The following is a 24,116-nucleotide window of genomic DNA, read 5'->3' as shown; positions in this document are numbered from 1 at the left end:
GCTTTTTAGTTTTCACTTTGTGAAATACTTTAACTTCAGTTTTATATAATTTTATTTATCTTTTTGAGTACTGTTACATCAATTTCTGTTATAAGTGACATTTCATGAGAAAAAACATTGCTTTTTCTTCATAGTTTAACTGCAGAAGAAATTTCTTAGAATCATATTCAATTTCAAACATAAAGAGCAATTAAAGGTTAATCATTGTTTAGCAGCTTAATGAAAATTAATCACAATTAAGGTAACCCTGACTTTCACTCCCGAAAGCAATGTGATGAATGTGAAACGAAATAAAAATGTTTTCAATATTATAGGTGGGGACTGTTACAAATAGTTGTCACACACTTTTGATGTTGTGATGGAAGATTCATCATGCTCCAAGATCAATCATGTGCTCATCCATGCACTTATATTATTTTGTGAAGAAATTACATTTTATAATATTTCGATTGAAATCTTATAAATCCAGTTATATATTGTGAAATTACTCAGATATCATATTAAAAATGAATTTTAAATTAATTTAATATTATAAAACTAGATTATATAATAAAGCTTGCACTCATTTATATATTATATGTTTTTATATTTTGTCTATGTTAGATCTGAAACACATATAGAACTAAACTGCTTAAATGTTTCCTTACAATAAGACATAGGATAACATTAATAACAAAAATCATTCTAATTTATATCCATAAATATGTTAATTACCATCATATTAAATATATGTATTTATTATGTAGCATAGACACTAACACGATTTGGAGATATGTATAATCTTTAAAATGTAGGACACAGATTTATGTACACAAGTATGTTTCAGTTTTTTTTTCTCGTAGTAGAAAGATGTTTCTCATAACTGATTCAAAAATATTTGTTCCTTATTTTTATAATCATATTAAAAATTTATACAATAAGTTAGAGTTTTTAAAAAATTACTATATTTTTTCTTAAAATCATGTTATAATCGTGTTAGAATTGTCAAAAATTTATCTACAAAATACTTGTGTTCGACACAAATATACCATTCAAGAAACATGTCTGAACCTCATAGATGTATACTAAACTCTATTTTAAACATCGAAATACCTTTTGTACGCATCTCTTCTTCTTTCTTTAAAATTGTACACCGAAATAGATATCGATAACAAGATTGATAGAAGACTTATAGGATCGAAAACGAATCCATTTGAGTCTTTGTGTAAGAACAGTACCTATATTCCAATAAATACTGATATCATTATAAAAAAAAAGTAAAAATTTAACCTAAAGTTTGGAGCTTATATTATAGATGAATAATGTTGGAGGCAATGACTGAGTATTGAGGTAATAATAGTTGAATAATATTACGTAAGAATAAGAAGGATGATGATGATGGGATAGGGATAAGGGAAAGAAAGAAAGAAAAAGCAGTGGAATTCCCATAATATCCCTCACTCATAAAAGTGGTGCCACTGTTACCAAAAATAAAAAACAAAGTAAAACCAAACCCACTCCAATCGTACGGAAACGAAACCTCTTGGATTCTTCTACACCTCATTCCTCTCCCAAACCCCCCTCCAAACTCTCTCTATTTACCATCCCTGCCACTCCCACCCCAACAAACACTTTAACACACACCCTTCACACCACAACAACAACAACCACAACACAATCCTTCCAACAAACAAACCTAAAACCACAAAATTAAATTAAATAAATTAATTAATTCACACGATCTCTCTCAGATCTGAGTTTCTCCAATTCCACGCTCATGGATTTTCTCGCTTTTCGTTTTCGTTAATCGCTTCCGTGGAAACAGCCTTTGATTTTGTGGAATTCCAATTCGAAGATCCTTTTCCTATTTTTGGCTCTGTCTTTCGGGGAAAATGGAGAAGGTGGCTGCGCCTCCGATTCTCATGCCGCGGAAGCGCGATCTGCCGTACGGCGTCGTCGCGGGGAGTCCCGGCGAGAGTTGGAAGTGGGACTGGGACAGCGTGCGCTTCGCCGGGAAGCCTCCCGCCGATGACGTCGTGTTCGAGGAGGAGAGCGTGGCGGCGGCGGCGGCTCCTCTGCAGCTCAACCTCGCCGGGAGAGTCGGCGGGAACAAGAGAGTGCGCTCGGGGTCGCCCGGGGCCGCGACGTATCCGATGTGTCAGGTGGATAACTGCAGGGAGGATCTGTCGAAGGCGAAGGACTATCACCGGCGGCACAAGGTGTGCGAGGCGCATAGCAAAGCCTCCAAGGCGCTTCTCGCCAACCAAATGCAAAGGTTTTGCCAGCAGTGCAGTAGGTTTCATCCGCTGTCCGAGTTTGACGAGGGGAAGCGGAGCTGCCGCCGGAGACTTGCCGGACACAACCGCCGCCGGAGGAAAACGCAGCCGGAGGATGTTACTTCCGCCACGCCGGCCCCCGCCGCCGCTGCAGCGAATTTGGAAATCTTCAACTTGTTGACTGCAATAGCCGGAGCTTCCCAGGGTGAGAATCGTTCAATTCAACTTTTGTTTAATTGGTTAATTAATTAATTTATACTTTTTCTTGTTTTAAACAAGTTATTTCTAGTTCAACTCAAGTCGAATAATAATAATAATAAGTACATGTTCAAGGAGTATTTATTTATTTCATAAATATTTAGATTTATCTAGAATATATGGGAAATCATGTGTGATTTGCTTTGTGTTCAGTCAAAGTTAATCCTATAAAGCATTAAAAACGTGATTTAGGTTTTTTTCTTTCTATAATTGGTGGATTTCGGTCCTCACCCTAGGATCTAAGTTTCATAAAGAGGAACTAATTCAGTAATTTTTAGGATTACGTAAACTAAATTTATTTGTTTTGGTCTAAAGGCCATCAAGCATATGGACTAAGGTCAAATTTGATTGGAAATTGAGGGATCTAACAAGTTTTATATTATCTAAATAAAGAACTATATTTTCGAAATGAAAGCAGATAATCTAAAAAGTGTTCAATAGTTTTTATTTGAGTTTCGCAGAGATAAATTATGATTATTTTTTTATTTTTAAAGCCCCACGGCTCTATCAGTTAAGAAAACAACCACTTTCTTTTTACAGTAAGCTGATGCGAAAATAGTTTTAAAATAATAGTTATTTTTAAATTTTTGAGAGAAGTTATGGAAAAAATAAAAATAACTAATTTGAGAAAATAATTGCTTGTTTATCAGGAAAATAATAAAAAACCAGCATACCCTTAGGAAAATAACCTTTTGTGTCTAGTGTAAAATAAGCTTGCACCAAGTTTGTTTGGGTTGTGATGATTATTGTCACGTTACGTGTAGGAAAATTTGAAGAAAGAAGATCACAAGTTCCGGATAGAGAGCAGCTTGTTCAGATTCTCAATAGGATACCTTTGCCTGCGGATCTTGCAACCAAGTTGCTGGATGCTGGTAATGTCAACGGGAAAAAAGATCATGTACAATCGCAGACACCATCCTCCTATCATCATCATGACCAACTGAACCACACCCCGGCAGCCCCATTAACTATGGACTTACTTGCTGTTCTTTCCACCACCCTGTCTGGGTCTGGCCCTGATGCCAATGCGTCCCCCTCTCAAAATAGAAGCTGCAGCAGTGATGGCGGTAGTGTTAAGTCTAGGAGCTGTGCTGATCAGACGAGACAACAGCACTTCTTTTCAGTTGGCGGAGAAAGAAGCAGTAGCAGTTCCCAGTCTCCAGTTGAAGATTCAGACTGCCAGGAGGATGTTAGAGTTAATTTACCGCTGCAACTCTTTAGCTCCTCCCCAGAAGAGGACAGCTTGCCTAAACTAGCATCTTCAAGAAAGTATTTCTCGTCTGACAGTAGTAACCCTGCAGAAGAGAGGTCACCATCATCTTCTCCTCCTTCTCCTCCTGTTGTGGAGATGCAGTTTGATTTGCAGGGTGGTGCTAGAGGTCTAAAGCCGGAGAGCATCTCCTCTGGAAGAGGAGTTAATTCAAACAAGGAAACTAGCCAAAGTCATAGTTGTAATATCTCTCTCGATCTATTTAAAGGGTCAAATAACAGGATCCAACAACCTAGTTGGCTTCAAAGCGTTCCATTTCAAGCTGGCTATACATCTTCAGGCTCTGATCATTCACCTCCCAGTTTGAATTCAGATGCTCAGGTAAGTTTGGGATTTTACAACCTTTTACATAATTTGTACTTTGTTTTACCTGTATTGTCTTTAAGATGGCTTAGGTAAATAATACTCTTGAATTGGATCTATTTTGTGGTTTTGCGACAGGATCACACTGGTAGAATAATGTTTAAACTATTTGACAGGCATCCTAGCCATTTCCCAGCAACATTGCGAGCACAGGTGTTTGGACTTTCCTTTAAAATTTGACATGGGGAAAAGTTATTTTTATTAACGAATTACCTGTCAAATTTGCATATATGATAATGTAAATAACTATTTTTTTCTCTTTCTAGATTTACAGTTGGCTTTCTAATAGGCCATCAGACATGGAGAGCTACATACGGCCTGGTTGTGTGGTCCTATCACTTTATGCTTCAATGTCTTCTGCTGCCTGGGAGAAAGTAAGTGAATTGCTGTGATGTACATTTGCTGCTTTTATAATTCTATCTTGCTGATTGCTTGCATCTTGGGTGTTTTTGTAGCTAGAGGAAAACTTCCTCCAACATGTTCATTCTTTAATTCAAAACTCAGATTCTGACTTTTGGAGAAATGGAAGGTTTCTAGTACATTCTGGCAGTCAATTAGCTTCACACAAAGATGGTAAGCATCACAACACAACGAGTCCTAATGGTTTAGCTCTTTTTTTTTTTATATTGAATATTATTATGTTCAGAGCTGTGCTCTTGGGACTGTTGTTTTCTTCCGTAAATTGGATATAGCTGGAATTTTCTTATCAAGGAGTTGAATTAGATCCATTTTTATCTTGAAATTCCAGGGAAGGTACGCATATGCAAACCATGGAGAACATGGAAGTCGCCAGAGTTGATATCTGTGTCCCCTCTGGCAATTGTTAGTGGACAGGAAACCTCTATTTCATTGAAGGGTAGAAACCTGTCAACTCCAGGCACAAAGTCAGTAAAAAATCCCCCTTTTTTTTGGATGTTGTAATACGCTTCTTTCTGGTCTTTTTGCCTAATGTTTGTCCCTAATTTTTGCAGGATCCACTGTACGGGTACTGGGTCTTACTCATCAGCAGAAGTCATCAGATCTTCATATCCTGGTGTGATGTATGATAAGATAAAGTTAAGTGGTTTTAAAGTTCAGGATGTTTCACCTGGTGTTGTAGGTCGCTTTTTTATTGAGGTATTTTTCTACGTTCTCTGCACTTGAATTTTATTACCCTAGCAAACTCTGCACTTGCAGACACATGCATGTCTATAGCATTTTTCATGTGTGAATGTGGTGTATGCTAATAAGAAGTGTGACCTATCTTTATGATCAGATTGAAAATGGTTTCAAGGGTAACAGTTTTCCAGTGATAATAGCTGATGAGACCATTTGCAAGGAACTGAGATCACTTGAGTCTGAATTTGACGAGGAGGAAAAAATGTGTGATGCTATTTCAGAGGATCATGAACATCATTTTGGAAGGCCAAGATCAAGGGAGGAGGCTTTGCATTTTTTGAATGAGCTTGGCTGGCTGTTCCAAAGAGAAAGATTCTCATATGTGCATGAGGTTCCATCTTATTCTCTTGACAGGTTCAAATTTATACTCACATTTGCTGTGGAAAGAAACTGTTGCATGTTAGTCAAAACCCTTCTCGATGTGCTGGTTGATAAACACATGCAAGGGGAATGGTTGTCAACAGGACCAGTGGAGATGTTGAATGCATCCCAACTCTTAAATAGAGCAGTGAAAAGAAAGTACACAGGCATGGTTGATTTGCTCATCCACTATTCTATACCGAACAAAAATAGTACATCCAGAAAATATGTATTTCCTCCTAATCTTGAGGGTCCTGCTGGTATCACACCCTTGCACTTGGCAGCATGCACGTCTGGTTCTGAGAGTGTAGTTGACTCTTTAATAAGTGACCCACAGGAGGTAAATTTTTTCTCCCTACTCCATTGCTATGCCTTGTTAAAAAATGACACCCGTCATCTGTTTTCGCTAAAGTGACTGAAAGGGGAAAAAGATAATTGGGTAATACAGATACCCAGGTTCCTGCAGTAGTTATTTTGGGTAAATATCATCTGCTCTCTTCCTGGATGGTAGGTGGTACTGGGCATTTTCTATTTTGAACCTCAAGTAAATGCTTATTTCTCTTGCTTTGATGTGTCTCTCCTGGTCATTTGTTTGTTGTTTTTCTTGCTTTTTGGAAAGGGGGCAGGGGCAAATGGCAGATTGAAAATTAAAATATAAAATAGAATAGTTGAATTACCGTGTTGTTTGTACGCCAGCATTATTTTCACCCTTAACTCAACTGTACTCCATTCGTTGTATATTATTTTTAGCTTGTGTTCTTATGCTGCTACAGATTGGCTTGCTATGCTGGGACATCCTTGTGGATGCTAATGGGCAGACTCCACATGCCTATGCTATGATGAGGAATAATAACTCTTATAATGCGCTGGCTGACCGTAAACGTGCTGCTAGACGAAGGCCAGAAATTTCAGTAACAATTGAGAAGGAGATAGCGCAATCCTCTCTAAGACTGGAGCTTCAGCAAGAGCAAAGTAACCTAGTCAAACGAGGTCAGAGTTCTTGTGCCAAGTGTATGACTGCAGAAATTCGCTACAACAGGAGAATTTCAGGTTCACAGGCTATGCTTCACCGCCCCTTTATTTATTCAATGCTAGCCGTTGCTGCAGTTTGTGTATGTGTTTGTGTTTTCTTCCGTGGACGCCCATATGTAGGCTCAGTTGCTCGCTTCAGTTGGGAAACCCTGGATTATGGCACAATGTAATGCTATAGGTTTTGGAGATTCGGATAGAAAGGAAATGGAAGGCATAATAAACCAAGTGGGAAACCCAATTGTTACTTTTTTCCCCTCGCATGACATAACTGCTTCTGTGGGAAAATGCGGGATTTTGTGACCAGAGCCCAATGTAAACATATCGTGTGGTGATGTAGAGTTGTGAAGGTGTTTGGCAGATCAACCAACAAATTAGGACTGCCTTGTGTATAGATTCTGACTTGAATGCTGCTGAGTTTTAAGAATATGACAAGCTATACCTGAATGTTTCATCCATTGGCGTTGGAAATTCAGAGTTAGAGAAGTCTTCAGCTTTTTTGACCAGATAAAACTTGACACCCCAATTTAAAGTTGGAATGGAACGGTGAATATAGCCACAAGCACACACAATTATGAAAGCTCTAAGCATTCGGAATAAAGAGAACTGTGGTGAGTAAGTAAACGTTGGTTATTGTTTGAGGTCAATACTTGGGGCTTCATTACCTCTTTCCCAAGGGTAATCCACGAAAAGTTTCATGTTTTTATTTTTCCTTTTACTTGTTCTGTTATTTTAAAAATTACAAGTCCAAGTTATTCTTATGCCTAAGTTTCGATACTGTAAAGTTTGATTTAAGGTTACTGATCATAGGGCTGACCATATATGATTAAAAAGTGTAACATATTTCAATTTGTATCTAATTTAATTCACGTTTCAGATTCGTTTTCTATTTGTTCCTGGATTCTAGACATTCAAGAAGAGTGTTTTTTTTTCATGTAGTGTTTATTTTCTGACTCGTTACTTCTGTTCTGGGTGAGATTAGATTAACTAAAGCATAGATTTATGCATAACAGATGATGAAATTGTCCATTAGATTTCAGGAACTGTTTCAAGCAGAATTTAGGCCAACCACATGAGTGGGATCGGTGTACTACGTAACGTGTCTTGGAAAGTGAGAAACGCGTGAAACCCTTATACTATCCATGTGATGTGTTCATATTGTTTGACCAATTTTTTGGAAAGTGGATGTGATTTATTGTAAATTTTATTATTAAGATTAATTTTAATATAAATTATTTTGTAAAATCTAAAACAAACAAACAATAACATTTAGTTTCGCTATTTTTGGAGCTTGAAAACCTGTTTTGGAAGTTTGTAGCAAGAGAATCGTTTTTTGGACATATAAAATATGAAAAATGGAACCTATTTAAAATAGTTTCAATATACACTTTAAATTATGAATTCAAGTCAATGAAATCAAATATGTTCGATTTCATTAACGTAATAATGAATTCTTGAAATGTTCTTAAATGTGTCGTATTGGAATCGACATTTGTACGATAAATTCTAATAATTTTAAAATAGTTATAACACGATTTTTTTTTAAAAATACATTAATTTTTTTAAAATTTAAATTTATTATATAAATTTTTATTATAATTACAAAAATAAAAAATAAATCCTCATCAAAAATATATTTTTACTATAAAAAAAATTAAAACATAGTATATATATATACATCTTTATTATTAACTTATTTAATTATATAATATATATATTTAGATTTTCATATTTTATATTTTAAAGATTATATGTATTTTATGTTCGTGTAATAAGACATTTTAAAGATTATATGTATTTTATGTTCGTGTAAAGATTATATGTATTTTATGTTCGTGTAATATCGTATTATATTTGTGTATGTATTAATTTATATAATTTATAATTATATAATATATTTATTTATATTTTTAAGATTAAATGTATTTTGTGTTCGTGTAATATTAGTCACCGTATATTGTATCAGTGTTGTACTTTCATACATAGGTTTTACTAGTTAAAGTAGGTTGTTATGAACATTTAATTTGGTGCTATATATTTGAGTCATGGGTGACTTTAGACTTGTTCTGTTGTAATTGAATGGATCGCAGTAACTTTAGACCTTATTTATTCAAAGTCGTCTAACACTGCGTTGGGAAAAACAGAGAATTGCTTCTGAGTTGTGTTAAGGCTACACATGTTTCACATTATTTCACGTCAAGACATGGATAGCAGATATATGCACATCCAAACATGCCATAAGAGGGAACTGATTTCAATTTGGACAGTGGAACCAGGCATGTTCATTAGTGAACAGCTTTTTCTCAACACAGTTGCACTGTGTCTTACACCCAAAAACAGTGAACAAAACTATTAATGGCCTTGGAAATGATTTCAATCATACTTTTTACAGACCAACAAAGTCTTTTAGCACTTAAGTATTTGTAACTAATAGTCAATGTAGAATACACACTTATATAACACGAATATTAAGATACATAGAATCTTTATTTAGAATGTATTAGAATAATCTTTAGAATGTATTATATATGGGAATATAGATTTATATATTATATAACTATGAATTATATAAATTGATAATAAAAATTTATGTATACAAGTATGTTTCAGTTTTTTTATAGTAGAAAGATATTTTTTATGGTTGGTTTCAAATGATTTGTTCCTTATTTTTATAATCATAATAAAATTTTGTATAATAAATTTGAATTTTTAGAAATATTTTTTTTAAATTGTGTTATAACTGTGCTAGAATTGTTAGAAATTCAACAAAACTGATAAGTATTCTATAAGTATCGGACGAGTGTCGATATCCGATACATATGTTGAATACAAAACACCATTTAAGAGACGTGGGTTTCATAGCTACTCGTCCACATTTTTAAATATACAACTTCTCTTTCTTATACTCCAATAATCAAACCTTATTATTGTGAGTTTTCTTTTTCATGGTGGAACATAAAAAAGTAATTTTAAATACCATTTTGCAAACTCCACAAAAATTGAAAGAAATAACCTAAACTTTAAATGAATAAAAATATATAGCCTTATGACAGTAGTAAGACATAACTTGCATGAAGTTGCAAACTTTGATTATGCAAAGAATATGAAGAAATAAAGGAGCAATTTTCAAGAATATATGTTCTATTTAGTAAAGTTGTTATCGTGTATTAGAACCTTTTATTCTATCTTTGTAATATGTTAGATGATATATGATCTATTAAAATGTATTAAAGATAACTTGCATAAAATTTAAGTTGAAATATTAAAAAAAAAAGTTCATTTTAAAAATTCTCAATTAGATACTTTTTTAAAATATATAAATTTAGTTCTTTTTGTCAAATTTGCAAAACATCCTTCAAAAATAAAGGATATACCAAATAAATTAATAATGTGTTATATGATTTTAGATAACATTTCAACAATACACCTATCACGTCATTATTCTCTTACAAGATAATTTTATCAATTTAACATAAGAGATTAAATTGTTACATTTAAAAAAATAATAAAATTGAAAATTTTAAACATATATAGAAATCAACTTAAAAATAATAAGACAAAATAAACTATTTCTCTTTCTCTCTATATATACTCTTACAACTTATCAAATATTGAATGTCCCCTATCGAATTGTTCTTATCTTTTTTCTAATTTCGACTGTTCACTTTGAATGCCCGAGAGGGTGGAGTACCTGCAAAGATACTCCGACGCTCAAGTTAGGTGAGGTCAATTTTGGTGATTAAGTTCAGAATTCAAAATAACATTATCTTTCACTATGATGATTTTCTCTTATTTATACTATTGTAGTGAGCCTTATCCTGTCAGAATGATTAAGATGCGTTAATTCACGTTTTATAACTTCTAATCGAAATTAATATTTTTAACCCACCTTAACATTTTTTTTTTTTAAAGTCACTAGATAGTCTAGGCATTTGAACTCCAAATTTTCATGGTATAATAAAATATATATATATATATATATATATATATATTTTGTTTAACCATAATAATTTATTTACTATTAGAAGAATTTTATTTATTTATTTATGTTCACATTTTCATACATTTCATTACCTATGACGACAATTTTTCTATTTTGAGCATCACATTATTATGTAAAAAATGAAAAGGTTTAAATTGAAAGGTTGTTTTGGGCGCGAGAAGTGAAGAAGAAGAGAAATGGAGGGTGAGGAGTGAGGTAGCATAGAAGTTACAGAGTTGTGATGATCAGATCAGTGTATGATGCAAAGCTATTGAGGGTTGTAAGACGCTTCTGTTCCACTCATTTCCATCACCAAGATGCGTTGGATTCCTATTCCTACGCCACCATGCTCCAACAAGCTATCCGAAATCGCCACCCCAACTCAGGGAAGAGCCTCCACTGCCACATTCTCAAGCGAGGCGCCCCTTTGGACCTCTTCGCCCAAAACGTTCTTCTCAACACCTACGTCCACTTCCACTCCTTCGATGACGCCTCCAAACTGTTCGACGAAATGCCCCTCATTAACACCGCCTCTTTCGTCACCTTGGCTCATGGCTTCTCCTGTTCCGGCCAATTTCATCACGCCCTTCACTTGCTTCTCAGGTATGCCTCTTCACAATTCCACCACCTATTTAGTCAGTCACAAGTTAAGTTAGGAAGTTTGCTACTTGCTAGTTGGGTTGGGTTCTTCATGAACCAATCCAATAAAACAAAAAGGACATAAGGCTTGGACACGTCTATTAAATAACGTGTCCGTGTTGGACACACTTATCAGACACCAACACTTGTAAGACACAATAAGACACGTAAGTGTCCAATTCAAAAAATATTTATAAGATTTTTGAGAATTCTAACACGGTTCTAACACAATTTTAAAAAGAAGAAATACATTAATTTTTTTTAAAAATCAAATTTATTGTATAAATTTTTATTATGATTATAAAGATAAGAAACAAATTCTTGTCAACCAGTCATGAAAAATATCTTTGTGCTATAAAAAAAACTGAAACATACTTGTGTACATAAATCTTTATTGTCAATTTATATAATTAATAATTTATATAATATATACGTGTCCTCGTGTCTCACATTTTAAAGATTATATGTATTTCCGTGTTGTGTTCGAGAGCCGAAACTTTTCTTTTGTACTGCATTGGGTTTCAAATGTTTTTTCATCTATGTTATTTGTGTTGCCTAACAGGATCACTACTGAGTTTATATCATTCATGTTTTCATTTTTAAATTTTCGTCGCAATTTATATTTATTTATGAATGTATATCTAATTATAGATAATTTTTAGTAATTATTTGAGTGTGACTATAAATATCATTATCAATCTGGATAAGTTTATTTTAATAGTATACATTTAAAGAGTTATAGTCAGGTTTGATCTCTGGTATGTGTGTATTGAAAAACATTTGTCGGGAGAGGTTAACCCCTTAAATGAGTCTTAATATCTCAAGTATCAGTCCTTGGCTCTGGACAGAGGGATACCCTAGTTCACCCAAAAAACCCTGATATTTGCAATCCAAATGGCTTTATGGATTGAATTGGATCAAATTTAAATTTAAACTAAACCAATTAGATATTAAGAAAACTGAAGTGATTGAATGTGATGGTTTTTCACCTCGAAGTTGATCCAATCCAATTGGTGAACACAGGTTGTTCAGAGAAGGATACGAGGTGAACCAGTTTGTTTTCACGACACTACTCAAGTTGCTGGTGAGAATGGAGTTGACTGATACATCTTGGAGTGTGCATGCATATGTTTATAAGCTTGGTCATCACTCTGATGCGTATGTTGGGACTGCACTACTTAGTGCCTATTCTGTCTGTGGAAATGTTGATGCTGCACGTGCTGTTTTTGATGGCATTTGTTGTAAGGACATGGTGTCTTGGACTGGAATGGTAGCTTGCTATGCTGAGAACTATTGCAATGAGGATGCCTTGCTACTTTTCTGCCAGATGAGGACTATGGGGTACCCACCAAACAATTTTTCCATTTCTGCTGCGCTCAAGTCCTGTCTTGGTCTAGAAGCCTTTGAGGTTGGGAAAAGCGTTCATGGATGTGCTTTGAAAGCGTGTTATGATAGGGATCTTTATGTTGGCACTGCACTGCTTGAACTGTATGCCAAGTCTGGAGAGATTGCCGAGGCACAGCAACTTTTCGAAGAAATGCCGAAAGATGATCTTATTCCATGGAGTCTCATGATAGCGCGGTATGCTCAAAGTGAAAAGAGTAGAGAGGCTTTGGAGTTGTTTTGTAGAATGAGGCAATCATCTGTTGTCCCTAATAATTTTACTTTTGCTAGTGTGCTGCAAGCTTGTGCATCTCTGGTTTCATTGAATTTGGGAAGGCAAATTCATTCTTCTGTACTGAAAGTTGGTATTGACTCAAATGTGTTTGTGTCCAATGCCCTCATGGATGTTTACGCCAAGTGTGGTGAAATTGAAAACTCGGTGAAGTTATTCATTGGATCGGTAGAGAAAAACGAGGTTACTTGGAATACTATAATTGTTGGTTATGTTCAGTTAGGGGATGGGGAGAAAGCATTAAATTTATTTTCAAACATGCTTGGATATGATATACAGCCAACAGAAGTGACTTACTCAAGTGTTCTGCGTGCCTCTGCCAGTTTAGTTTCATTAGAGCCAGGGCGTCAAATTCATTCCTTAACCATCAAAACCATGTATAACAATGATAATGTAGTTGCAAATTCTTTGATAGACATGTATGCTAAATGTGGTAGAATTGATGATGCTCGGCTAACATTTGATAAGATGAATAAACGAAATGAAGTTTCATGGAATGCTATAATATGTGGATATTCTATGCATGGCTTGAGTATGGAGGCTCTAGACTTATTTGACATGATGCAAAAGACCAATTGTAAACCAAATAAACTCACTTTTGTTGGTGTTCTTTCTGCATGTAGCAATGCAGGGTTGTTAGACAAAGGACGAACTCATTTTAGGTCAATGTTACAGGACTATGGCATTGAACCATGCATAGAACATTATACTTGCATGGTTTGGCTTCTTGGAAGATTAGGCCAATTTGATGAAGCAATTAACCTCATTGGAGAAATTCCATTTCAGCCTAGTGTTATGGTGTGGCGTGCACTACTTGGTGCTTGTGTTATCCATAAGAATCTTGACCTAGGTAAAGTTTGTGCACAGCACGTACTTGAGATGGAGCCCCATGATGATGCAACTCATGTACTTCTGTCAAACATGTATGCCACAGAAAGGAGATGGGACAGAGTTGCTTCTGTTAGAAAAAACATGAAAAAGATAAAAGTGAAAAAGGAACCAGGATTAAGCTGGGTTGAGAACCAAGGTGTAGTTCACTATTTCACTGTAGGAGACACCTCTCATCCCGACATTAAACTAATACATGCAATGCTTGAATGGTTAAACAAAAAAAGCAGGGAAGCAGGGTATGTTCCTGATTGCAGTGTTGTTCTGCTTAATGTGGAGGATGATGAAAAGCAAAGTCTCTTGTGGGCACACAGTGAAAGACTGGCACTGGCTTTTGGACTGATACATACTCCACCTGCATCTTCTATTCGTATCATTAAAAATCTTCGGATTTGTGTAGATTGTCACACTGTTATAAAGTTTATATCAAAAATTGTGCAGAGAGAAATTGTTATCAGAGACATAAACCGGTTCCATCATTTTCAGCATGGCATTTGCTCCTGTGGTGACTACTGGTAGTGATTAGATACATCATTTATCTCTGAGTAAGATTCATTTTATCTTTTTTCTTAGACAAGATTAGTTTAAATCTCTTATAATAGTTTTATCTTTTAGGTAACATTCTATTTGTATATAGATATATGGGTACACTTGATGTAACCAAATGAGCTGAATTAGATTTCATGCTGTTGTCTTCTCTGCATTATGCAGAATTATTACATTTAACTTGTAGTAGGATATTTTTTTTGTAGCGTCTCTCATTATGAAACTAGTGCAAGTTCAAGCAAGCAATTCAGTACAATATATACAACTTTGAGTGAATGCATAACATTATAATGAATTGAAAACATGACTTAATCTAATTCATCTGATCACGTAAACCTGTTTATTTTTTCACAGTCAATTTGGTTCACTTCAAACTTTACTATCAACTTTTTATTTTAATAATAAATTTGATTACCCGATTCAAACCATTTACACAGTTAGTTTGGTTTGTTTTGGGGTCCAAATCCAAATCCAAGTTTGAGTTTATAATTGCTATGATATATATTTTTTATAGTATTTTTTTTTTACTTATAGGAAATAATAATTATTATTTTTTTGAAGTTTTTTTAATTATTATGCTTATAATACATTAAAGTGAGCTTTACCTCTTTTAATAACCAATCTTCTTCCTATACACAATCAAGAAACAAAACATCCATCTACATGCTTAAAATACTTAATTGTTTACCAACTAGCTAGACCTAGTTCATAGAAAAGATCAACAAAATAAGTGACAATGGATAACACATAGAGTTAGTTTAGTATCTAAATCTTCACAGGGATAGTGGATATAGAAGTAGGAATGTTGGTCATATGCAACTGATTGCAATGAAAGTGACAACTCTTGCATGGAAGGTATTTGAAGATATAGAGTTCCATGAAAGGTCAATTTGCACAAAAGGGGAATCCTACCACTGAATGGTCCAAGGACATGTGAGCATGTATTCTTCAAATGAGTGGTGATGAGTTGTGTTCTTATGTATTGATTAAAGTATTTTGGTGATGGGGTTAAGAAAAGCTATTAAGTAGGTGAAGCATCATCTGTGTAAAGGTAGGACTACCTCTTTAAAGGATTTTTCCTTTATAAAAAAAGTGTCACTAATGTTATAGAATGAATAATAAATATACAATAAAAAAAGACAAATAATGCAATATTTATATATGAAATATTACAATTTACACACATATAACAATCACTTCAAAATTTACAGAAAAAAAAACCTATTACATATGAAACACTAGCCTGCCACCTTTTAGAACTCCCCTCCTCAAACCAACCACAAAATATACACAGAATCAACAATATAAAACACTAGTTGCAACAATCAATACTATACAATTCTTCTTTTCCTATTACATATTGAATGTATCTAGAAAATTAGGAATATATCCTCTTTTTTCCACACTTACATTTAAGAGGGAGACACATTCTAGAAGAACAAATATTGTAGCATAAATATTTTCTTGTGTGCCTATTTCTTTCCCAAACGTGTCAGAGGAAACTTGAAAAAGATTCATCCCTGAAACAGTATGTAAGAGAAATGTCAAATGATGTTAATGTTAGTGAAACCTACTGTATATGGAAAAAGTGATGATATATTGATAATTATGCATCAGATTAACGGTAAATAGAATAATTTTAAAATTGTATTGATTTAGAATAATTTTAAAATTGTATTGATGAAATCACAGTTGTAAACTAATTTATTTTAATTTAAAGATGTTAAAATAACATTTTTCCTATATAACTCATTTTTATAAGAAAAATATTTAAAATACACCAAATATATCTATTTCAACAAATACATTTGTAATTTGATCAATACAATTTTAAAATTAATTTTGAAAAAAAATATTTTTTCAATTATAATTTGATACATAGTTGTTAACCTATCCATATTCTTTAAAGACGTTAATGCTATTTCTTTTTGCTATAAAATGGATTAAAAAGTCGAATTAATTCCTATTTCAAATATTTGTATATTTTACTCATGCTTATATACTAGAAGCAAAATTTAGATAGAATGTTACGAAAGTGTTATTCTTAAACAAAAAAAGTTTTGTATGATGAAATTTAAAAGATATTTAAACAAATTTGTAGATAAATAATTATAAGAAAAGAAATGAAAAATGTTGTTGAAGGGGAATGATATGTACTAACTTTTTGAAGGGGAAATAAGTGATTATTTGTAACGTGGTTTGGGACTAGCGTTAGCGGGCGAAACAGCGTTTCCCTTCGTAATGTTCTGCACAAGCACGTCCCCCACGCTTTCTCCGATGCCCTCCACCAGTCCTCCGATGAACTCGATCACCACCTGAGAGGCCACGCGGGCGGCGGCGGCGAGCACGCTCGGCTTCTGCGGCGGCTTGATGCCGTTCGCGAGGAGGCCGTTGATCTTGGTCTTGGCGCAGGCGGCGTGGAGGTGGTAGTCGCAGACGGTGCAGCGGTAGACCTTGCCGGACTTGCGCTTCTTGCACTCGGCGCAGACGAAGGAGGCGGGGTCGACGGCGGCGGAGGAGGTTGTTGGGAGGATCTTGAGAGTGTGGGGATGCGAAGGGAAGTCGATCTCGGTGTTGAGCATGGCGCAGCAGGGATGCATCTGGAAGGCGCAGGCGGTGCAGAGGAAGGCGAAGCCCTTCGTCGGCTTCACACACACATCGCACTTCACTTTCCCTCCCATTCCACTTTTTACTGAAACACGTTACCCATGCAATCAATTTTTCCACCAATTATTATCAAATTCATAAAAATATTTTATTTTTCTTACTTTCTCCAAATAAATCTTATTTTTAATTCAATTTACAACATCTCAATAAATTATAAATTATAATTAGAACATTTCATAGTATATAAATAAATATAAGTATATAAATAAATATAAATCTTATTTTTTAAGCTGGTGATTTTATGAAGTTAAGTTAAGTTTAAAGTTTACTTATTAATATGTATAGTCTATCCTAACGATTGTTTGTTGACCTTATCAGACAACTCGTTATCGGACTATGTATAATATATAGTGTCACACCCAGTTGGTAACCTCGACATGAAGAAAGTGTGTTGGGGATCTCATATCGATTATAGATTATAACTTTTTATAATATATAAGTATATTATAAGTAGATGCAAATTTCACAAAGTGTTATAAGGTTGAGTTAGATTAAAAGTCTATTTTTAATATGTGTTAATTTATTTTAAGTTGTGAAAAATTTATTTGATTTTTTTAAATGATGAGTGGACTTTTGAGGCATCCAATTGTTTGAGATGTCTTTATTACCTGCTAATGTGATCATATATGTCAAATTTTATGAAAAAATTTATCCAAACTTTATAAATTCTGTTTTCAAATGGAATCTTTATCAATATCCATATATATCAAAAGAAACAGTTTTTTGAAGCAATTACTAAATGGATTGTAAGAAAGAAATATCTAGAGATTAAAATCATATAATATTCAGCACAGTTCTTTCTGTAACATTATCTCTGATACATATACATGGTTGATAATATTTGATTGAACAAGGTTATGATGATTGAAGAGTGAGAGAGAGATGAAGAAGATGATAACCTGGTTTGGAGTGGAACAAGAGAGAGTGTTGTGAGTGAAAGGGATGTGCCTTGAGAGCAGTAGGAGCCAAGGCACAGAAATCATGCATCTGAAAGTCACATTGTTGGCAAACAAACCTCTTCCCAGACCCATACTCCTTGCACCCTACACAGTTGAAGAGATCAGGGAGATCCACCACTGACAGAGGGTGCTGAGGGTGGCTGAAGTGAACAATCTCCTCCCCAAATATCAGCTGTGGAGAGGTTGGAAACTCCACAGGTGGAGGAGGAGACCTTTTGCTCACAAACCCTGTGGAATATTGCTCACTGGGGGCTTTGAATTGGTGGTGTTCCATTGTTGGTGAACACTTTTCAAACCTATAGCTTTTGCTTTTCTTCACTTGCCTTAGACTCTTCATCATCATCATCTATCTATGGATTAATATATAGTAACCCTCTTCTCTTCAATTTAGTGTAGAACAAATGGCCACACCTTCTGCAGAATATATATATATATATATATAAATTTGTCTGCAAAAAGGTGGTTGCACTGTTCATGTCTTTGGAAAACTAAAGAGCTAATTGTTGAAATTAAGAAGATGCCATGCATCAAAGCATCTTGCATGTGTGTGAGACATATGAAGAAGCACTATTAACCTTTTTGTTTGTGCATGATGCTTGTGCCACCTTGTGCTACTCTGTAACTTGTACTCTTTCTTCTCTCTATTTCCAATGCTTATCTCTGGTAATATTATCACTACTACTATAAAATGATTAATTACTTAGATAAAAAAAATATTTACTTTTATATTGATTAAATTAAATATTATTTTAGTTATTAAAAAATTATTAATTTTTATTATTGATAAATAATTTTTAAATTGATATCTATTAGTTATCTAAGTTTTAGCTACCAATTATTTAGATCCTAAAGTTGGTATTCAAAACCTAGGTATCTAATTAAATACTAATTTGGAAATCATTTATTAATAATAGAAACTAATTTATATATCAATAAAGTTTTTAATCTCTAAAATAATATCTAATTTTTTTAATATAATAACTAATTATTGTTGGTCTTTAAGATTGATTTCTATTTAATAATTTTCTTGTAATGTATGTGTCTTTTTTTTAGTTTTTTTTTTAAAAAAATAAAAATGAATTTGTCTATGATAGAATGAATTCAACTCTTAATTAAGAAAAAAAAATACTTATATAATTTATTTTATATTCCATTTCAATTCAAATATAAAAAAGTGTTATCTAATGTTTATATTTATTAAGAATGTTAATTAACATCGTGTAATTAAATAATCACGTTAAAGATTTTTTTAATTGAAATATGATATTAAAAATAAAAGATTCATCATTATTATTTAATAAGCACTAGGTTTTCATAGTATATTTTCTGACATTGGATCGATTCAAAAAATAAAATAAATAAATTGTACATCTTTCCTCATTTAAAGCCATTTTTTTTATAAAATATTTTGAGAATCATATCTATCTCTATTATTTTGTGAATTATCCTTAAACAATAACACTAATTATCTTTAAAACATGATAAACACCTTTTCAATGCACCATACGTAATAAAATAATAACTGTTTTGAGGAAGTTCAGTTTAAGTGTCTCTCTAAACAAGCACAGTTTGTTAATTAATTTTGAACTAATAATATGTTTTTAACATAAAATAATCTTTACACTGATAATGTAAATTTAATCACAAACCATCACACAAAGTAATTTTTTTTATAGTTTTAACAATTATAAATCATATCGATAATGATTTTTGATTAATTGCTTTTGTAAAATTATTTTACGCAAATAAACTCATATATATGTGTTTCTTGGGAAGCCAGCATTAGAACATAGGGTTTTTGTTCGATGTGGGGCCAATAAATTGAGATTTCTACGAAGTTGGTGAAATGTAAGGAAAAAAATTGATACCCTTTCTCCAAAGTCAAGGTTTTCTTTCAAGCAATTCAAGGGGTAGTTTGATTTTGAGATAAAATTAGGCATTTTGCTAAAGTGAGAATTTTACTTTATAAGTTTACTTTTATAAGTTAATTATGAGAGTTTAAGTTAGATTGAAATTTCATTATCTTAAGATGATATCAAAATTATTAATAACCTATCTTAATTAAATTATTGATGGGGAAAACGCACACACATAATTACGAATCAACTGCAGAAAATAAACCTCACATGATTTAACGTGGTTTGGTCGCCAACTGCAATCTACATCCACACGGACAACTATTAAGTTTTTATTCTATCCTTTTGCATACCAATTACAAGTACAATTATCTCTTTAAATAGATATTATAAAAGGGACACAATGATTAAGCCCACTCACTAAACATGGTGCCTAGTCAGTCCAACCCAATTGGTCTTAACTTCATACCCAACAATTATTTGGATTTCTCATGTTATTTGCTATTCGATCTTTCTTATTTTTATATTTGATGGTGTGAGAAGATGTGTTGAAGATTCTAACTATTTAGAAATATGTTTTAAATTATACATTGAAAATTATTTCAAGAGATAAAGACATCTCATAGTATATAAGTGTAAATCTCATCTTATAAGTTGATTTTATAAGGTTGAGTTAGACTTAAAGTTCATTCTTTAACATGGTATTAAAACATCTTGTTAATCAGACCGTTATTGAGTTTTTATAAAATTGAATTAAACTTCAAATTCACTTTCTAATATTATATATATATATATATATATGACTATAAATTTTATTTTATTAAACAAATTTTATGAGATTGAGTTCACTTTAAGATATAGTTCTTAATGCTTAATAATGTAATTAAACAATGTGATTAATTTGCATCCTATAACACGGTTTAATATAGTTAATTTTGTGAGTTGTATTCCATAAATATTTGAAGAATTATTAGATGCCCCTTTCAATCACTTGACTATGTGTCATTGAAAGTGATTCCCAATTATTATTTGTTTGAGTGTTGCAAGTGATTCCCATTTACATTATTCCTACATTAATTTTGCTTTATCCCATTTTGGCTTCCAAAATCCACAAGCCAAACAACAAAAGTGCCCAAAATTGAGATACGTATTCGTATTCCTATCTTTCATCTTTAAGACTTTCAGCACCAAAACCTTTCCACCATTTTGCTATTTGCTGTCACTTTTTGTTCTATTTAGTTATTAACACTTCACCCTAAGAATAATAAGAACCAAAATTGTTACCTAACTCAACCCTATTATGTTTCTTCCAGATAAATCTTTTTAAACGTTTGAATTGTGGAAACAAAATGCTTTCTACTATGCTGATTAAGAAAATTCAAAAGCTGAAGAACAATAGATTAATTGTTTAATAAAGGGAAGAAGATGCAGCTTGAAAGAGCAATAGTAGTCTAGATACCTCATTTCTCTACTTCAACCTAGATTCTTCTCTCTTTATCTCACAGGTTACAAACATGTCAATTGTATATAGTAGATTGATTTTTTTTTATTAGATTAATTTAGAGCATTCTTTTATATTGCTCATGCAACACTTGTATTAGATTCGCCACATCATTATGTGCATATTAAGTTACCTATTGGATCATTATTATACATATCACTAAGTTACCTTATTGGATCATTATCTAACTCAACTATTTCTGAATTTTATATTATATATTTAGTCCTAAATATAAGGTGGTTAAAGTTCTCACATGTTATAATTTTTTAACTAGAATAAACTAGAGAGATTAATCACCTTCAATAATACGTGGACCCATATAAAAAAATTATAATAACTCATCATTGAATTCAAATCAGAGAAGGGGTTGAGGTAAGATGAACCCATTGTTCCCTTCCTAAATTTTATAATGATGGGTGTTGTAAGATAGGCAGAGGAAAAGAAATTTTTGGACAACATTGAAGTAGAAGATAGAGAGATTAAGGTAAATATTCTCCAATATGCTGATGAAACTTTATTTTTTTGCAAAGATAATACTCAAAATTTATTACTCCTGAAATCTATTATGAGTTGTTTCGAATTAGCCTCTAGTTTAAAAGTGAATTATATGAAGAGTAAGATTTGAGGGGTATGAGTAGATAACACTATGATACATTGATATGCTTCCATTCTCAATTGTGGCACTACAAAAACCCCTTTCATATATTTGGGAATGGCCATGGGGGACAACCATACAAGGAATATGTTCTGGGAAGGGATGATAGGAAAGATTAGGAAAAAATTGGATGGATAGAAAGGTAAATATTTATCAATGATAGACAAGATTTGCTTACTAAGATCGGTGATTACATCATTCTCATTATTTTATTTATCTTTCTTCAAGATATCTGTTTTGGTGATGAAAACAATCAAGAAAATCCAAAGACAATTTTTATGGGGATGGGAGACGTATGTGAGGAAAATAGCATGGATACCTTGGGAAAATGTATGTAAATCTAAGGGGGAAAGATGATTAGGGGTAATAGACATAAGACTATTCAACATAACATTATTAGAAAAATGGGTTTGGTGTCTAGAAACTGTAAATGATGGTTTATTGAAAGAAATAATAAAGTATAAGTATGAGGGGTAAAGGGAATTAAAGAATCAAAGAATAAACAAGGAATCTCTTTGGTGGAGAGATTTGAAAATGATTTAGGAGTTAGAGGAGTGGAGGAATACATTCGAAGATGATATCATTTGAGAGATTGGAGAAGGGAAAAATATAAGATTTTGGAAAGACAAGTGAGTAGACAATGAAGAACTTAAAGTTAAATTTCCAAGATTATATTCTTTATCTACTTGCAAAGAAGCTAAGCCAAATCAAACTCGGAGATGGAGCAATAATGTGTGGAAATGGAAGTTGAAGTGGAGGAGAAATTTGTTTGATTAGGATATGAATCGAGTAATTAAGCTATTGCAACCATTAGAGGACAAGGGATTAATCAAGCAAGGAGAGGATACATGGTTGTGGAAGGAAGGAAAGTTTTTTACCTACAGAGTAAAATCAACATATATCATATTAAGGAACATGCTTAGTGATGAACAGGATAATGTATGAATATTTTCAGAAGATCAAAGCTTTACCTTCAACACATTTAGTAGTTTGGGGGATGCTACAAAATAAAGTAGCAACAAAAGATAATTTACTTAGGCAAGGGTAGTCATGGATAATGCATTATGTGTCATGTATGGCAAGGAAAAGGAAACATCTAGCCATTTGTTCTTTACTTGTAGGATAGCCTAGTTAATGTGGAGTATGTGCTATTTAAAGATTGATGAGGTTTTGGTTAATCATTGCTGCTCAAAATCACATTTTTTTGCAGTTTAGGTTGTCCAAGTTATCACTATATGCAAAAAGTTTGGAGATGTATGTGGGTTGCTATAATAGGAGAGATTTGAAAACAAAGAACAATGTTATATTTAAGAGTGCTAGAATAAATCACTTAGAGATATATACGATGACTCAATTAAAGGTATGGTCATGGATTATATTGATAAAACATTTAACATATTTTACATATTTTGACTGGTGTATTGATCCTATGGCTTGTCTGAAATATTTGATAAAACAATGATTTTTCACAAGAGGGTCTTATTTATTGTAGTTGTTGACAATACTAACTTGACTTCTAATTACAATGGTCAGGGTGGTAGTATGCTTGGTGGTAGTATGCTTGTGCAATGCAGGGGAAGTATATTGGAAGGATGACTATATAATATGTACCTTGGAATAATTTAAAGGGTACAATTTAAAATAAGCTTAGAATTGGTCCAATGTACTATTTCAGATCCAAATGCTGGACCTGGGGCAAGTCATGATTGTTCCGAACTATTCTAAATATTAATTAAATAATTTTTTTATAAAAATTTAAAATCATAATAAAGAAAAAAATAATATTATCAAGTATTTAAGATTAAAATTATACACATTTTTTTTTCTAATGTCAAATGTAAAAAAAAAAATAATCGTATAAATACTAAATGAGAGTATAAAATAAATGTTGGATAAAAGTCGAATAATTGTAAAAAAGAATAAAAATATTAAATGGTGACTTAGAAATAAGTTATGAAACCAAAAAATCCGAATATAATTGTTTTAGATTATCTAATAAATTAAAAATATTTTAGTAATTTAAAACCAATAGAAGGACGTAAATGAATATAGAGA

General features: G+C 32.8%; 3 protein-coding genes across 4 annotated transcripts; 2 read left to right on the top strand and 1 right to left on the bottom strand.

Annotated features, from left to right (window-relative positions):
- Positions 1–1,414: 1,414 nt before the first annotated feature.
- On the top strand, positions 1,415–7,582 carry LOC137806084 (squamosa promoter-binding-like protein 14). The gene is made up of 9 exons (XM_068606020.1): positions 1,415–2,460; positions 3,278–4,104; positions 4,225–4,299; positions 4,413–4,520; positions 4,602–4,719; positions 4,895–5,030; positions 5,118–5,262; positions 5,402–6,004; positions 6,438–7,582. Exons 1-9 carry the CDS (start codon positions 1,872–1,874, stop codon positions 6,864–6,866), a joined length of 3,030 nt encoding a protein of 1,009 aa, XP_068462121.1. The 5' UTR covers positions 1,415–1,871; the 3' UTR covers positions 6,867–7,582.
- Positions 7,583–10,803: 3,221 nt separating this feature from the next.
- Positions 10,804–14,615, top strand: LOC137806081 (putative pentatricopeptide repeat-containing protein At5g13230, mitochondrial). Its single transcript, XM_068606016.1, has 2 exons — positions 10,804–11,278; positions 12,338–14,615. The coding sequence occupies exons 1-2, from the start codon at positions 10,917–10,919 to the stop codon at positions 14,394–14,396; spliced, it is 2,421 nt and encodes an 806-aa protein (XP_068462117.1). The 5' UTR covers positions 10,804–10,916; the 3' UTR covers positions 14,397–14,615.
- Positions 14,616–15,548: 933 nt separating this feature from the next.
- Positions 15,549–18,646, bottom strand: LOC137806082 (protein VACUOLELESS GAMETOPHYTES). 2 transcript variants are annotated; one of them, XM_068606017.1, is made up of 3 exons: positions 17,990–18,646; positions 16,585–17,115; positions 15,549–15,943 (listed from the first exon to the last, which is right to left on the bottom strand). In XM_068606017.1, the coding sequence occupies exons 1-2, from the start codon at positions 18,393–18,395 to the stop codon at positions 16,607–16,609; spliced, it is 915 nt and encodes a 304-aa protein (XP_068462118.1). In that variant the 5' UTR covers positions 18,396–18,646; the 3' UTR covers positions 15,549–15,943; positions 16,585–16,606. The 2 variants fall into 2 exon arrangements, with proteins under 2 accessions (XP_068462118.1, XP_068462119.1); XM_068606018.1 differs by having other exon boundaries at positions 16,581–17,115; positions 17,990–18,643.
- Positions 18,647–24,116: the final 5,470 nt, after the last annotated feature.

The sequence above is a fragment of the Phaseolus vulgaris genome, chromosome 3 (assembly GCF_000499845.2).
Source record: "Phaseolus vulgaris cultivar G19833 chromosome 3, P. vulgaris v2.0, whole genome shotgun sequence".
In the NCBI taxonomy this organism is placed as follows: Eukaryota; Viridiplantae; Streptophyta; class Magnoliopsida; order Fabales; family Fabaceae; genus Phaseolus; species Phaseolus vulgaris.
The sequence above is the reverse complement of the archived record's forward strand: the minus strand, read 5'-3'. Positions and strand labels throughout refer to the sequence as shown.

Bases quoted from the DNA above. Each gene is read 5' to 3' on its own strand.
- LOC137806081 (XM_068606016.1), top strand. From the start codon at position 10,917: ATGATCAGATCAGTGTATGATGCAAAGCTATTGAGGGTTGTAAGACGC. The intron at 11,279-12,337 runs GTATGCCTCTTC...TGGTGAACACAG, and splicing joins GCCCTTCACTTGCTTCTCAG to GTTGTTCAGAGAAGGATACG.
- LOC137806084 (XM_068606020.1), top strand. From the start codon at position 1,872: ATGGAGAAGGTGGCTGCGCCTCCGATTCTCATGCCGCGGAAGCGCGAT. The intron at 5,263-5,401 runs GTATTTTTCTAC...CTTTATGATCAG, and splicing joins TAGGTCGCTTTTTTATTGAG to ATTGAAAATGGTTTCAAGGG. The intron at 6,005-6,437 runs GTAAATTTTTTC...ATGCTGCTACAG, and splicing joins TAATAAGTGACCCACAGGAG to ATTGGCTTGCTATGCTGGGA.
- LOC137806082 (XM_068606017.1), bottom strand. From the start codon at position 18,395: ATGATGATGATGAAGAGTCTAAGGCAAGTGAAGAAAAGCAAAAGCTAT. The intron at 17,116-17,989 runs GTTATCATCTTC...AACGTGTTTCAG, and splicing joins CTTGTTCCACTCCAAACCAG to TAAAAAGTGGAATGGGAGGG.